We start from the raw sequence: 16832 nt of genomic DNA, 5'->3' as shown, positions 1-16832 counted from the left end.
CGGGTGGTCACCAAAACTAGCCGGGTGCACAGTCACTGTATAATCAGTGACTCATAGTTGTGTTTATGTTTGTGTTTGACCTTGATGTGTTGCTGCGATTGTGGAATCCGTGCCAAAGTGGATAAACGTGTGTGATTACAGCAGCATTACACTGCCAAGCTGTCAGGAAGACAGTACGATACATCAATACATCATCGTTCGTTGTTGATCTAAACCACTAACATTGCCTGATCCAATTGATTGTAGAGTCGAACACCCGAAGAGATTGTATCATTGCCTGGCAGCCCTGCTGATCTCTTTGGCTGCAGTAGTGTCAGAATAACACGAGAGTCAAGCATGCAGCTGTTTTTGTCACAATAATGTCAGAAACACCTGATCTGCTGCATGCTTGTTCAGGGTCTACGGCTAAAAGTATTAGAGGCAGAGGATTAGCAGGACAGCTAGGCAACTGGTATTGCTTAAAAGTAAATAAATATGGCAGCCTACATATCCCTCTCACTTCAGTTGTCCTTTAAGCTTTTACAGTTATTATGTATTGTTTTGAATCAAAATAAAATTTTTAGGTGGAATAAATTATTGTAAAAATGATAACTTGTATTGGCTAACTGAAAAAAATAAAGTCCTGTCATCTTGCATATTAACAAAAATAAGCTTTTTAAAATATAACGCAAGAAAGTAACAAGCTCCCTGAAAGCTTGCATTATGAGACTGCTAAAAGTTATTACTATACATAGCTCCCAACTGTCCCTCTTTTGGAGGGACAGTCCCTCTTTGGGAGCCCTGTCCATCTGTCCTCCTCATTTGTCCCTCTTTCAGGACTATAGCCCTCTATCTATGTAAATATATATATATTTCTTTACTGAAAAATGTGTTTGATTGACTCTACACTTTATTCCCATCCTTTAAATTGATATATTACTCATTTTAAAATGTTAATATGAAGGAAAATGAACCAGGATAGAAAGGACCAGTGTGGTTTGAATTATAAAACAACATGTTTTTTTCTAATGAAATCTTTATGGTATGCGTGACTAAGGGTGTGTCAAGGGCGTATTCAGGGGTGTGGCAGGGGGCGTATTCAGGGGTGTGGCAGGGGCATGGCTTAAGTGTCCCTCTTTCTTATCTCAAAAAGTTGGGAGGTATGCTATTACATTGTCTTGAGCATCTCTTGACACAACCTACAAAATCATTTTTTTTTCTGTTAAAGCAGTATTTGGATACTCTCTTTCTTTTGCAGGTACCAGGTGATCAGCACTCCAACAGACTTCTTCATGGTGATGGAATATGTGGCCGGTGGGGAGTTATTCGATTACATATGCAAGCACGGTCGGGTGAGTCAGCTGGTAAACTGTCTGCAGGCAGCACAAAGAGCCTCTTCCTTCTGTTCTGCGGTTATGTAAGTCACTTTCCTAGACCAAGTGTTCAGGTCAGGTGACTATTCTCTTACTTCCCTGACCTACACACTTGTACCAGGTGAGGATGAGCATGGTGGTAAGGCTGCTAGCATTTTCAGAAATACTAGTGGGTGGAGGATTCCAAAATTATAAAACAATTAAAAATTCATTAAACAGGAGGGGTATAGTTGGCTTACTTCTCCTGAAGATCTCAAAAATAGCTGATATGACTCCTTCCTTTCAAAACATTATTGCACACAGTAGGGTCAGATGACAACGCGTTTTGCAGTTATTTCTCGCTTCCTCATGACAATTGGCAACTGCCAAAAGTGTGGCCAGAGAGCGGTCAGACTCAAGCACCTCAAAAGCATTTCCAAAAGGAGGACAGCAGTTCCGACCTCTATAATTCCCTCATAATAGGTATGAAGGGCATTAGTGGGTGGTCCTGTGGACACTGACACTTTTGTCATATCAGATTGCTACTTTCCTGTTCTCTATTTTTCACAGCATGATCCACACTTATATAGCCATGTTTGTAAAGGCGCCACCAGTGCTTGTATTTTAGGGTGTCTCTTGGAAGTTGGCACCATCCAAGCCAATAGACCAGTGCTCTGTAGATCCATTGACTTGAATGGTCTACCAGATCCCCAGCCATGTTTGTTAGTTTTGTCTAGAATAAGTGGTGGTAAGCATCCCATTGACTTTCATTGTAAGTACCGTATTTTTCAGACCATTAGATGCACCTTTTCTCCCCCACAAATGGGGAGAAAAAGTTAGTGCGTCTTATGGTCCGAATGCTAGACTTGATCTGCACATGTCCCCCTCCCTGCACATCACAAATCCCCGTGGTGGCCCCCACTAATGCACACGCCCTTCACCTCAACTCTCACTGTGTCCCTGTGATCAGCTGATCCAGCCCCACCGCACTCAGACATCTCACGAGCGGCTCCATGTGTCTTCTGTGCATCACCGTGAGTGTGGCTGCTGCTGCTGGGGACAATCCTGGCGATCTACGTGTTTGGCTGCTAGTGCTGGGGCTGCAGGTTTGTGGCAATAACAACTGTGTCAGATGTAAAGGAGCCACCTGCACTCCTGGGAGCCTGAAATGCACTGCAGTCCCGGTGTGTGAGCTACACACACAGCACTTCAGGCTCCCAGGAGTGCAGGCGGCTCCCCCACAGCCAGAACTGGATTTACTGCTCAGGAGCCTGTAGGCACAGGCGTTCTGGTGCCCTGAACCCCACCCCTCAACTCTGGCCACAACCCCCATATTAGGTATGTATCCTTCCTCCCCACTCGGTAACCCCATTAATCTATGTAGTAGATGTGTCCCCCACCCCAAGTATAGGGAGTCAGATGTGCCTCCACCTCAGTATTAAGTAGCCCCCCCAATGGGTAGGGGGACACTTGGGAAGGGGAGCCTCCTCTCCTACATAAGGAGCCTGTAGGTACATGCCTACAATGCCTTATGGTAAATCTGGCCCTGCCCACAGCTGACGCTGCCGTTGTTGCCAAGCCTACAGCCCTAACAGCTGAACATGTGGATTGCCAGGAACACCCCCAGCAGCAGCCAGTTTCACGGCAGTACAGTGCAGAAACATGGAGCCGTTTGCAAAAGCTTGGAGTGCCGCGGGGCTGAAATCAGTTTATTACAGGTACGCTGTTAGAGGTGAGGTGAAGGGCTGGCCTGGTTTGCATGAGCGGGGGATGTCATGGGGATTTGTGCAGGGAGGGGACACTGGAACATGCCAGCATACACAGGACTTTGGGCTCCCAGCAGTGCAGACGACTCCCTGCAGCTAACGCTGCTGTGGTTGCTACAGCCCATACAAGACGGCAGCTTCAGCATCAGCAGCCAAACACTGGTGTTTCCAGGATCACCCCCCATAGCAGCAGCCAGATGGAAATTTGCCCATTCCTCAGCTGATTATGAACTTATTGGTCATTCTGCAAAAATAAGATTCCAACTCCTGCTTCACAAGACTCCCCTGCACCATAGATGCTCAAAGGTTAGTATACTCTTTTCCCCTGGTTTTTGTCCTCCAAACTCGGGTGCATTTTATGGACAGGTGCATCTTATAGTCCAAAAAATAAGGTACTTATTACTGCTTCCTAAAATGGTAAACAGTAGCAACCTTCAAGATTCTCCACACTTCTTCATTACAGCCTGTGGAATTTACCACAATTAACGTATGGAAAGCTGTATGGTGATTTATAAAGCGTTGGTCAGGCAGATTTATGCTTCACAAACATTACAAGTATATCAATCTTCACTAACATGTCTTTCATGACCCTGTAGTGCCAAAACCAATTCCGGGTACAACTCCCGTTGTACTTGGCGAAATAAACATGATTCTGATTCTGATTCACTAATGACAAAGTGTCAGTCTTGGAAAACTGTTGATCTCTTAGAAAAGTGTTAGTCATTTAAGATGATTATTACTTTTACAAATCTGCCAATCTTTCTGTTTATGAAAGGTCCCCTTCATTTTTTGTTTGTTTGTTTGTTTTATTCTTCCCTATATGAACCAACAAACACAATGTAGACTTTCGTTTGCCCAAAATGATCATTCCTAGTGTTGGTACTCGAGTTCGGCATATCAAATTGGGAACACCCGAATACTCTCGATCACCACACTTCAGCGCCCTAAAATACTGTATGATGGAGAACAAGTAAAAATCACCTACTAAGAACAACAGTCAAAGATTATAGTAATAATTATAATAATTTTATTTGAACACAAACAATACATTTTTGAGTGTTACTTGACTTCTTTAACCCTTTCGGGGCTGGACGGCTCTAGCAGTCCTTTCCCTATTCTGCCCTGTGATTGGCTCACAGTAATCATGGGGTCAGGAGCCAATGAAAATGCGGACGCTCTGCTGTCACTGAGACAGCCAAGCAAGGAGGTGCAGCAACGGAACAGCGCTGCGAACGGGAAGAATGACGTTAGTTGAAATCTACGTCCTGTAAGAGCCGCACAGCCTCCAGCAGCACATTCATTACAAATAGGTTGGTCTGGAAGAGGTTAAAGAGAATCTGTAAATTAAAACCGCCCCCCGGGGGATACTTACCTCGGGAGGGGGAAGCCTCTGGATCCTAACGAGGCTTCCCCTTTTCCACCGATGGCAGCGCTAGAAGTCCCCAAACGGCGTGCATGTAAATATTTACCAGGTGCAGTAGCAGCTCTCCGCTTAGGCCCAGGCAGAAATAGCTGAGCCTGATCAGGTCCACTCTACTGCGCAGGCACAAGTTGCCTGCTCTGCCTCGGCTATTTTCACCTGAGCCCATCGGCGAGCCACTGCTGCCCCTGCGCTGGAACCGGGGAAGGTAAATATTGCAGGCGCTACTGTGCCACAGCAGACTTTCCTTGTCGGGTGTGGTTTGAGGGGGGCAGCGCTGCTAATGTGGGACAGAGGAGGATGGGAAAGCCTTCATAGGATCTAGGGTCTTCCCCCTCCCGAGGTAAGTATCCCCCAGGGGGCGTTTTTAAGTTTACAGTGTCTCTTTAAAGGAAGTGCTTATTGCCTCTTTGCAGAGTATGGGAGCACCTATATTGGTATACAGGTGCTCATGTTCTGCCAATGGGCACTGTATTTGCTAGTTGACGCTCATGAAAAGCTTAGTTGGTAGAACCTTTGTTACTGATCGGTTGTAATCACTAGGAGGCGAGTTTTAACTGTATATGTCGTGGATTAACTCTCCCTGGTTTTGATTCACTAAATGCTGTTAATATTTTTATTTGTCTTCACACAGTAATTTTATTGCAAATAAGTTAGGCAACCCCCTCAGCTGTTTATCTCATCAATTAGCTCTCCTTGGGACGTATTCACTAAATAGCAATAACATTTATGTGCGCAGACAGAGAACATCAGTTTTAATGGACATTGCGCAAATTGCAAGATGCAAGCTGTGCAATTTGCGTAAAGCAAATGTCACTTTCAAAGTGTGTATTACACACATGTAAAATTGTTTAGTGAATATAACCCCTTACTTAGGGCCGCTTCACACTGGCACCGTGTGCCGATTTCCCTTTCGAACGGATCAGTTTTTGTTCCGTTACCGTTCCATTGGTTCACTTCCGTTTCCCCATATCCCCCCCAAACTCCTATCACCAAAGTGGATTTTGCTGGCTAGAACAGGTAATTTTTAGCCAGTGTGCATTGCCCCCAATGCAGTGTTTCAGCGTCTGTTTCTGTTCCACTGGGCTCTACTATCCAGAATAATCGATGCAGCACCAAACTTGCGGTTCGGTCAGCAGAGCGTGTGGAACAGATCCATTTGAATGGACGGATGTGAATGTATTGTTATGTTTACATTGGATCCGTTCGCATCTGTTAGGATCTGTTCCGCTATGATTTGCGAGTGGACTGTTTTTTATTGCCAGCGTGAACTGGGCTTTATTCATTTCTTTCCTTATGGCCCATACTCACGGGCTACTTTTGCTGCCTGTCGCTAGCACAAGGGAGCGTGTGCGCGACAGTTCGCCAGTTCCCTCCGCATACACACGCGGGACTAGGGATGCAACGGAAGCTGTCGCCGACGTTCCTCCCCCCTGCCGGAAACTCAATGCTCCGGCTATTAGGTTGCTGTCGCTAGTCCGCATACACACGCCGCCAATCGGCTGGCGACAGCAGCGACAAGCGACGGTTCGGGGTGCGCGCCTCATACTCACGGGCGACCTGTCGCCGCAACACTCGCGCGCCACGTGGTTGCGGCGACAATTGTAGCCCATGAGTATGTGCCATTATAGTTGAGCTGTAAAATATGTAGTAAGGTGAGATAATTTAAGAGAAAAAAAAGTTGTAAATCGACCCCTGTGGCACTATGATTTCTGTGATGCTCAGGAGGTGCTAGGGAAAATAAAGAAAACAATGATAGGGATTAGAGATGGGAAGTTCGGATCCTTTCAATGATCCGGATGATTCGAATCGGATCATTGAAAAGATCTGGATCTTTGATCCGAATCTCGGATCATTTTACTACCGAAGAATTCGGGGGGGAGGGGGTGAAATGAATAGCAGGACAGGTCTTTCCCTGGAGAAGGGGAGGGGGGTGGACACACAGAGAAGGGAAGAAGATGGACAGAGGGCAGGGAGTAGACAGAGAAGGGAGGAGGGACGAGCAGAGAGCAGAAATGTTTGCTTGCACACAATACCCACATGCTGCAATCATATGCTTTACATGTATTTCACCTATATGTTCATCTGTGTACTTTGAATGCAAACGTCGCACAGTAAAAGAAAGCATTCCCCGAAGCATTCCCAGAAGATAAGTGCAGCTGTTTAGAGCAGTACAGGAGGATCATATTGCACAGCAATCACAGTGCCTGCAAAGTTACTGAGCTGTGCTGAGCTGAGCCAAAAGCTTCCAATGTGTTCACTGTGCACAACTACGGAAGAGACAGCCTATAATCAGCAGCACATTATAGCCAGTATGTGTGCTCTACACATATCTGGCAGTGGCACCCACGTCCCCTCTCTCTCATCTACCTGTCTCCCTGCAAGGCTGCCTCCCATCCAACAGAGCGATCCATCTCAGCTCTGCTTCCAGGACCCCGCTGCCCGCTGAGAGGGGCGTGCCGCTCCTGGCCCCGCCCCTTTTGCGATCCGAATCACTCATTTTGATGATTCGGATGATTCGACTCACAACATAGATTCGGATCAAAGATCCGAATCATTCATGATCCGGACAACACTAATAGGGATCTGCTGTATCCACGTACATTTGGCAGATCTCTTGCTGCTTTGAAACTACAAGTCCCAGCATGCCCAGCCAGCTGCTTGGTTGTCCCTGTGTGCACTTTTTACTTGGCAGTGCATGCAAGGACATGTTGTTCCACAGCAGCTGGAGATCTTAAAGTTCCCTATGACTGTCATGCTGTATTTACAAAACAAACGACTCCTCTTTCCCATTACAGGTTGAGGAACCGGAGGCAAGACGCCTGTTTCAGCAGATTCTGTCGGCCGTGGATTATTGCCACCGACATATGGTGGTTCACCGGGACCTGAAACCTGAGAATGTGTTGCTAGATGCGCACATGAATGCCAAGATTGCTGACTTTGGTATGTGACACCGCAAGCGGCCTAGGAATGCAGCCAAGCGACAGGTCACCCTGTGAAGGTTGTCAGTGTAGAAATGTTTTCCCAGAATACTGTGTTCTGCAGCCTTCACACTGACCTTCAAAGTCTTGCTCCGATTAGGCCGAATTCTGAGACTTTATAAAAATGCAGACATCAAACCAACAGACGTTGATTCTGGTGATACCTGTTTTGACTAACTGTACATGGTTTATTGCAAACTTTTGAAACATATAATTTCTTCTTTAGGCATTATACAGAACTAGATCAGAACTAGGGTTGCTTGTCGGATTCTGCGGAATGGAGATTTCTGCGATTCCGGTCGGAAGTTGGCAATTCCGTTCCGGTGAGCCGGGACGGAAAAGCTGTAACAGTAATCGGAAATAGCGGAATTTCTATGCGGAATTCCGTCGGAATTTAAACAGAAGAGTGTAAAAGCTGCATTAGCCAATCAGAAGGATCGGAAGGGATAGACCCATCACAGAAGCATAAAACATGCTGATTTCTGCATTAAAAACGGAATTTCTGCACCAATTAGAGTTAATTAGAGTCTTAACAAAAACCAACCAATCCTACGTTAGCAACCAGCTCCCTAGCTACCTATCATCAGATATCCCACCCGTTTTGTATATAAGAGAGGTGTGACAGTCACGAAGCTTGTGGGTTTCAGTCTGGTGTTGGAGAGAGGAGAGACAGACCCATATTAGTTGTTTCAACAGAAAACAATAGTCTTTTTAAAGACTGTATATAAAACAAAAGTATTTTTAAAGCCTGTGAGAGAGAATTAGATTGAGTGTGTGAGCTATTAGTAGTAATAGCTAGGTGTATTTGTGAGAGAGTGACAGTAGATTGTTAGTTTGAGTGATAGATTGTAGTGTAGTGTACTAGTAGTTGCTGTGTGGAGAGGGTAATGGCCCATACTCACGGGCTACAGTTGTCGCCGCAACACGCGGCGCGCGCGTGTTGCGGCGACAGGTCGCCCGTGAGTATGAGGCGCAACACGGGCGCGCAACCCGAACCGTCGCTCATCGTTGCTGTCGCCAGGCGATTGGCGCGGTCAATCGCCTGGGGACAGTTGCCGCCGCAACTGTCGCTAGTCCGCGTGTGTGTGCGGACTAGCGACAGCAACAAGCAGGGAATACCTTGAGCTTCCGGCGGGGGGAGGAACAACAGCGACAGCTTCCGCCGCATCAGTTGCCAGGTCCCTCCGCCGCGTGTATGCGGAGGGACCTGGCGACGAGCTATCGCCGACCTGTCGCGCACACGCTCCCGTGTGCTAGTGACAGGCCACAAATGTAGCCCGTGAGTATGGGCCATTAGACAAGCTGCAGGCTTAGTGTTAGAGTGAGAGAGTTAGGTAATTGATTAGTTGAGTGTAGTGCAAGTTTTTTGTTTTTTCTAAGTTCATTTTTTTGTTTTTTGTTCCTCCAGGGTAAAAAGGATGAGAAAGGCTGCCATAGAGCCATATCAATCCCTGCCATAGAGCCATATCAGTCCCTGCCATGCACTAAGGAGGACCAAAAGTTCGAAACAGGCTGTCTGCATGTTGGGTTGATGTGGCTCTGTAAAATTTAAAAATATAGGCTTGCTATGCACCAGCAGTTCTGGATGTAAGCCTGGCTTCAGGGGCATAACGAGGTAATTTGCATATTCAGTAGCAGTGCATTGTGGGTAACTACAGATGTTCACTTAACGCTGAATTATCACAAGTACCTTCTGTTTTAAAGGGATACTGTAGGGGGGTCGGGGGAAAATGAGTTGAACTTACCCGGGGCTTCTAATGGTCCCCCACAGACATCCTGTGCCCGCGCAGCCGCTCACCGATGCTCTGGCCCCGCCTCCGGGTCACTTCTGCAATTTCAGACTTTTAAGTCTGAAAACCACTGCGCCTGCGTTGCCGTGTCCTCGATCCCGCTGATGTCATCAAGAGCGCACAGCGCAGGCCCAGTATGGTCTGTGTCTGCGCGGTACACTCCTGGTGACATCAGCGGGATCGAGGACACGGCAACGCAGGCGCAGTGGTTTTCAGACTTTAAAGTCTGAAATTCCAGAAGTGAACCGGAGGCGGGGCCGGAGCATCGGTGAGTGGCTGCGCGGGCGCAGGATGCCTGCGGGGGACCATTAGAAGCCCCGGGTAGGTTCAGCTCATTTTCCCCCAACCCCCCTACAGTATCCCTTTAAGAAAGCAAAACACACTATCCATTGCTTTTTAGTAGGAGGGCTTTTCGGTCTCTTTTAGTCCCCTATACTTTCCTAGTGGTTTTTGGGTCACCCCGAGCTGTTTGGTTTCTCTGAACAGTGAGGAAGTCTTTTTACACTACAAAAGAGGTAGAAGTGTGTGACATCATGTCAGGCTTAGCCTACAGAATCATTTAGAAGTCTGTATGTGATTCAAACTTCTTATTGTACAGTTCTGATCTAGTTCTGAAAAGAAGAAGAAAAAAAGAAGAGTTTGGAAAGCTTGCAATAAACCAAGTCCAGCTAGTCATTAGAGGTATTACCGGAATCAACAATTGTGGGTTTGATGTCTGTATTTCTGCTCCTCCACTAACATGGGACGCGACTATACAAATACACCACAATAAAACTGGCGGTACACAGATTGAGATTTCCAACAGATTCAATTACTTATGCTGGGCATACACGGCTCGCTTTTGCCGCTTGATTCTCTCGCTTGATCGATTCCCTGCTCGATTACGCAGGCGATTCTCTTATCTTCCGCTGTTTTTTAAAATCTTTTTGCATTGTCTTCAATGCGGAATCAATCGGCAAAACGATCGGGCCGGGGATCGGACATGTCGGAAATGATCTATCGAGGCATCTAAATGGCTCAGAATCGAGCCGTGTATTTCCAGCATTATATGTCGGTGACCTGTTGACTCTAACGTGTCCAGTCAATAAAACAGACAGTTTATTTATTAGTCATTGATGAGTGTGTTTTGTCACAGTGGTTAACCTCCCTAGCGTTCTGATTATTTGTGGCGCACGGCCGCGGAAGGTTTTTTTTTACCTAATTTTTTTTTTATCATGTAGCTAGCCTAGCGCTAGCTACATGATTCCCCCCTCCCTGCGGCGTCCTTCCCACCCCTCCGATCGACGCCGGCGATCATACCCAACAGGAAATCCCGTTCTGAACGGGACTTCCTGTATGAGCTTCCCCCATCGCCATGGCGTAGATTGGAATGACGTCAGGGGGAGCCTTGATCCACCCCATAGCGCAGCCTGGCGGTGATTGGCCAGGCTGCGCAAGGGGTCTGCGGGGGGGCCCTCTTTCGTGGCGGGTAGCGGCGGATCGGCAGCGATTGGAACAAACACGCAGCTAGCAAAGTGCTAGCTGTGTGTTTGAAAAAAAATATATGCAAATCGGCCCACCAGGGCCTGAGCAATCCACTGCGGCGTTACTGGAGGAGCTGAGCTCGTCCGTAACGCTCAGGTTAACAGTGGTCATTTAGTGGTGTAGGAGTGGCAGCAGATCAATGGCCACATAGCATGTTGTTGAGCGATACAATACTAGTGACAGCAACTTTTAATCAACTCTCCTTAAGATTTTTTGCTGAAATATCAAGTGGGGCCAATATGTATATCAATCTGACCTTATTGATTCGAATCAGGGAGTGATCAATTGTCGAATCAGGCCGGTATCAAGCCACAAATGGCTTTCACGTAAATGATAGGAACCTCAGCCATTTGATCAAGACTTGTAAATAACTGGAAACAGGAAATACTTACCTAAGGAGAGGGAAGCTTCTGGATCTTCCCATGCTCTCTTGCGGTCTTCTGCCGCCACACGGGACCCTCCTGCACATGGCTTCTCTTTTGGTATGAGCAAAGCTGTGCTTGAAAAGAAGCATGGCCCCAATGTGATTTCCGACAAGCCCTTATCAGTGATCTTCGGTCTGTAATGGGGGAGCAGAGGACAGCGGGGAAAGTCTCTATAGAATCCAGAGGTAAGTATTTACTTTTGTACCGCCTCGGTACACTTTATGTTTACACTCACCAAGAGTTGAGAAGACACTTAATGAACAAAATTTTACTGCTTTTATGTCTGCCTGTAGGTAGACCACCTCAACACATTCCCAGTGTAATGTCAGTATTTGATCAGCATTGTCGATGCCTGCATTTTATGCATCGCCTAGCAACACAGATCACATAGCAACACAGATGCCTCTGTCTTGTTATTGGATGGATTGTGAAACTGCTTCCTGGCAGTTTCCCATCTGGATTGACACTGATGCTGATGGCGTTTCAGTGTGTTACATATAATGTGTCATTTAGATGGTATCACATAGCCATTTGGCAGTGAACATTTTGTCACTGGTAAGCACGCTCTGTAATCTGATTGGCTTTCCCAGAATAACCATACAGTCCACAATCAAGTCCAATCTTTTACAAAATATTAGGATTGGTGCAAATTGCTATGTGGAAAAATGTCTGGAGGCTAGCAACGTGTCTGTATAGCCTCTGCCCACACTGTCGAGGAGTACATATGTACAAGGCTTAGCTCGCACATCTGTGATCTATTACCTGCAAATCATCCTGATCAGGGCTGTCTGCAATCCATTCCTTACCTGTCTATGCCAAGATCAGACCTGTTATTCAGATAACAGATCATTGATGTGGGATTCAGATTATAGCTGAGCAACACAGACAGACATATTGAAGGGGTGTTAGGATATAAAAGGGAACGGAGGGTATGTCAACACAGCAAGGGGCAGCCACATCAATGAAGTTATACAATTGGCAACCAAGGGGATTGTAAGGTCAGAGAAGTAAAAAACAGTAATGCTTTATAATTGCCTTCTTGATCAGGAAATTATTTGGGTATAATTTTGCATGTTTGTGTTTTAGTACGCTTAAAGGTGTGTGTGTTTTTTTGTTTTTTTTTGCAAAAAACTTTACCTATGAATAAATACAGGTATAGAAATCTGACAGTACATATAAAATGTTTTGGCACAGGCCTATCGAACATGATGTCGGATGGAGAGTTCCTGCGGACAAGCTGCGGCTCGCCAAACTACGCAGCTCCGGAAGTGATATCAGGCAGGTAAGATATATAACAGAGTGATGGGCGTGTGCAGACTCCTCTGACCGTCTGTTGCTTGTAGAGATGGTCAGTGAGATACAAATATTATATATATTTTAGAATAGAGATGGTCCATGAGATGCAAATTATTCAGCATCATGGAAATTTACACAGCTTGGAAACTGACCAATCAAATTCCATTAAAGTGGCAATCAATTGGCATAGCATAAATTTGCATAATCCTGCATCAACCTATTTTTTTTCCCATTATCTATCCCTATATAAGAACCATATATTAACTGGTATGTTGTGGTGTGCAGATTATATGCGGGCCCCGAGGTGGATATATGGAGCTGCGGCGTAATCCTTTATGCCCTTCTTTGTGGTACGCTACCATTCGATGATGAGCATGTGCCAACTCTGTTCAAGAAAATTCGTGGAGGAGTCTTCTACATCCCTGAGTATCTAAACCGCTCCGTTGCCACTTTGTTAATGCATATGCTGCAAGTCGACCCATTGAAACGCGCCACCATCAAAGATATCAGGTACCTTCAAGCATTTGTACAGAACAGTATTATTTAACAAAAATGTTTTCATGTGAAACTAAAGTGCTGCTAAGTTAAAAAAGGTAAAGCAACTTGGACCTATTTATAATAATTGTAAAATCCCATTATATTCAATTCAATTCACTTTATTGTCATTGTGTAACACAACGAAATTACTTTTCATGACAACCCCACGGTACATATAGGGAACATAGTGATAGTAACAAGGAAGAGAAGAAATTATACAAGTATGCCAGGTATTACAGATGTTTAAACAATTTGTACACAGTGTTAATTATTTCAGAGAGGATTCAGAGTTCATCAAGTTTATGGCGGATGGGAATTACAACAACATATTGCCCTGAAACTTTTTTCTCCTTCTTTCAACTGAAGTTGTAAAGAAACAGTCATGTGACCACTTAAAGAGAATCTGTACTCTAAAATTCTTACAATAAAAAGCATACCATTCTATTCATTATGTTCTCCTGGGCCCAGTGGCGTAGCTAAGGAGTTCTGGGCCCCGATGCAAGTTTTACAATGGGGCCCACCAAGCACTCTATACATAACAATTGAAACAGTGCACTAAAACCTGCCAATGGCAACTGCAGTGTCAGAGGTGCAAGAAGGGGATGGGGAACAGTTTGTTAATGATTACCACTATTCAATGCATATATAGAAGTGATTATTATGAGCACAGGACCAATAGAGAGCTAATACTGTATTTGAGGGAGGGCCCTTCGGGGCCCCTCTGGCCCATGGGCCCCGATGCGGTCGCAACCTCTGCAACCCCTATTGCTACGCCCCTGCCTGGGCCCCTCTGTGCTGTTTCTGCCACTCCCTGCTGCGATCCTGGCTTGTAATTGCCAGTGTTTATAAACAAAAGACATGGCTGCTAACCAGCTTGTGATAGGCTGAGAGGAGCTCAGTCTGTGACTCACACAGAGCCTGCAGGGGGTGTGGAGACGGTGTGTATAGCTTCTATCCTATCACAAGCAGAGCAGCCCATTCCTGCCTGAGTGCCTGAGCCTGACAAAGCCGTCATAGGAAAGAAGATTAGATTATATTTCAGAAATAATACAGCCACTGTGCAACTAGGAAAGGCTGCAGTAAGACAGACCACATTAGAACAGGTATAGGAACTTATAGGATAGAAGAAATAAAGCTGAACATTTTGTTACAGAGTCTCTTTAAAGAGTATCTGTCAGGCTGCAAATTTTAAATTTAAACCTCTATTCTCCTGTGTTAAACAGTTTAGAAGGAAGCCAAAAAGGCAATACTGAAGTTAAAAATCTCTGTTACTTTGATGTTTGCTGAACAGCAAGGCTCTGTATTCCCAAGCTCCTAAGGAGGCCGGCAGGACGCATAACAGATACTGCAAAGTATTCTGGGGCTGCTTCTTCTCCCCAGTGCACTCCCTTGGTCCTCCCCTTCATTTCCCTATCCCACCCTAAGGCTGCTTTGACAGTGGGAAGTTACAGGCTCATGTTACAGCAGCTTGTAACAGCAGCCTAACTCACAGCACATGTTCCGTTAGAGTATACTGCGTGAGTCCACTATTTTTCCTAGCCACATGGCTAATTAATATTCACTGCACAGTAGTGTTGTCCGGATCATGAACCATTAGGATCTTTGATCCTGATCTTTTTTGTGAGTCGAATCATCAGGAAGCAGGGTAAGGGAGGATATTACATCACAATTGGCTTCATACAAGACAGACAAACATGGAACCTGTGATGAGCTGTCAGGAGCATTATTCTCTGCAAATACTATATAAAAATTCTGTGAAATCCAAACGTGGACAGTGAAATGCATATGTAATGTAAGTGCAGCCAATATTTAGCTACTGATATATGTGTTTTTTTTCCTCTGAGACCTTATACCTAACAGCTCCTCTTTAAGTCTGTATCATAGCAAATCATGAGCAAAGGATACAGTGACAGTGATGTTGTGACCATTATAGGGCATAGGTCTATAAGTAGATGGTTGTCACAGATAGCCACATCTGTCAGAAAACAAGGCAATATGTGGTGTGACTGCCACTCACAATGAAATTCCTTTTTTTTTTAATTGTCTTATTAAATCAGATTTTGCTGGGGAGTGTAAAAAGGAAAATTAAATTTTTTTTTTTATTACAAAAACAAGGCAAAAAAACAAACAAAAGTGTGATGTCCAACTTGAAAAATCCATATGTGGAGTAACCCCTAAATTTATGGATTATATGGGCTGGTATTGCCCAGGGGTTGAGCCCCTCACAGGTGGGCTCCAGATTCTATGGGGCACACCAGCCTGCATGAAGGATGATGGGTAAACAAGTCTTGGAGAAGAAAAAAAGAAGAAAAACTGACATTATTCCATAACAAGAAAGCAACACGCATAATGTTTTCACACATTCGCTTTACTTCACAGGATGTAGCCACAGGTTCACTTTACACATCAACAGATTGCTGGCAATTTTCAGCCAAATAGCTTTGCGCCATGTGCATCACCCTTCAGTGACCCCAACACTCCAGGGTTGAGGTTTCTCCTTTGATGCAGTGATGTGAAATGATTTAATTTTGTGTTGTGTTATGACAAGTTCATTGTAACCATGACAAAGTGTATTACAGTGTGAAAGGGGGGATTATGGGTAATTTCCTACATCCTGCCTCAGTTGCCAGATACATGAAGGAACAGCTCTAAGATTCTGTGCTTTCATGCGGGTTGTCAGCTGTGAAAACTTCAGTCACCCTTCTTGCACCTCTCAGTATGGCATTTTAAATGTTTTAGGAGCCGCCAGTTTTCAATGTTATTTTTATTTTCTTGCGTGTCAGTGGGGTCTGTTTTCATTGCAAAGAATATAATTGCCTTTGGATGATGAGAGACAAAAGACTGAAACTTGTGCTTCTTCAGTATTATTATTATTCATTTATAAAGCTGGAACATATTATGTGCTTCATTGTGGTACACTTGCTGTAACCACAGTCACCAGGAGGCAATGTACAGAAATGGCGCACTCCTGCAGCTTTCTGTATATTGGAAGATGCAGCAGTCTCCACTGGAGAACTTTTTTTGTATATGTAAGAAAGCAATAGAATGTCGGTAATGTTACCCACATCCTACTATCGGGTTTCCTTACCTCTACCTCACACTACCTTACCCCACCTATGCCTAACACTAATTAGCCTACATAATAACTGAACCACAGGTCTATGATTTACTCGCCCCCACGTTAGCTCCCCTAATATCCAGAGTTTAGCATTGCATAATATGGGCCGCACAGTGGCAAAGTTGTTTGCACTCTCACCTTGCAGCGCTGGGTACCCTGTTCAAATTCCAGCCTAGGCAATATCTGCACAGAGACAGGAAGTTATCCTGCGCTCCAGCCAAGAGGTCACACTGTCAGAGGTGGTTCCCCTTTAAAGTTTCCACACTGCAGCGCTCCGGATAGGGTGATTAGCAAAACAACTAAGGAAGAATAGAGCGCGGCATAGTGCATTAAACGTTTTCAGGGTATTTTATTGACACATAAAAGTTCTATTCACAAACATAGGAGTTAAAATCGCATGTCAGCGGGGAGCCAGCCGCTTCCCTCAGTGGTGGAGGATGACGCGCTGTGGCCAGCAGCGCGGATTCCGATGTCCTGGGCTCCGTTTCGCTCCGTTTCGCTGGGGAGTGGGCGTGGCTGGGTCAGTAAGCGTGTGACGTCATGACGCGTTTCGGCGCACGGCGCCTTCGTCAGATGACGTCTACACGCTGTATTAGGCTTACTTGTAGTGTTTCCTTGTATAGTCGCCATCTATACAAGGAAAC

General features: G+C 45.3%; 1 protein-coding gene across 1 annotated transcript in view; it reads left to right on the top strand.

The window, feature by feature from the left end:
- The window catches only part of PRKAA2 (protein kinase AMP-activated catalytic subunit alpha 2), a 48008-nt gene that overhangs the window by 17097 nt on the left and 14079 nt on the right, over positions 1-16832 (top strand). The window contains exons 3-6 of the mRNA XM_068239416.1: positions 1238-1331; positions 7316-7460; positions 12432-12519; positions 12819-13043. Of these exons, the coding sequence (XP_068095517.1) occupies positions 1238-1331; positions 7316-7460; positions 12432-12519; positions 12819-13043 (552 nt within the window). The remainder of the gene's footprint in view (positions 1-1237; positions 1332-7315; positions 7461-12431; positions 12520-12818; positions 13044-16832) is intronic.

The sequence above is a fragment of the Hyperolius riggenbachi genome, chromosome 6 (assembly GCF_040937935.1).
Source record: "Hyperolius riggenbachi isolate aHypRig1 chromosome 6, aHypRig1.pri, whole genome shotgun sequence".
NCBI classification, from domain to species: domain Eukaryota; kingdom Metazoa; phylum Chordata; class Amphibia; order Anura; family Hyperoliidae; genus Hyperolius; species Hyperolius riggenbachi.
The sequence above is the reverse complement of the archived record's forward strand: the minus strand, read 5'-3'. Positions and strand labels throughout refer to the sequence as shown.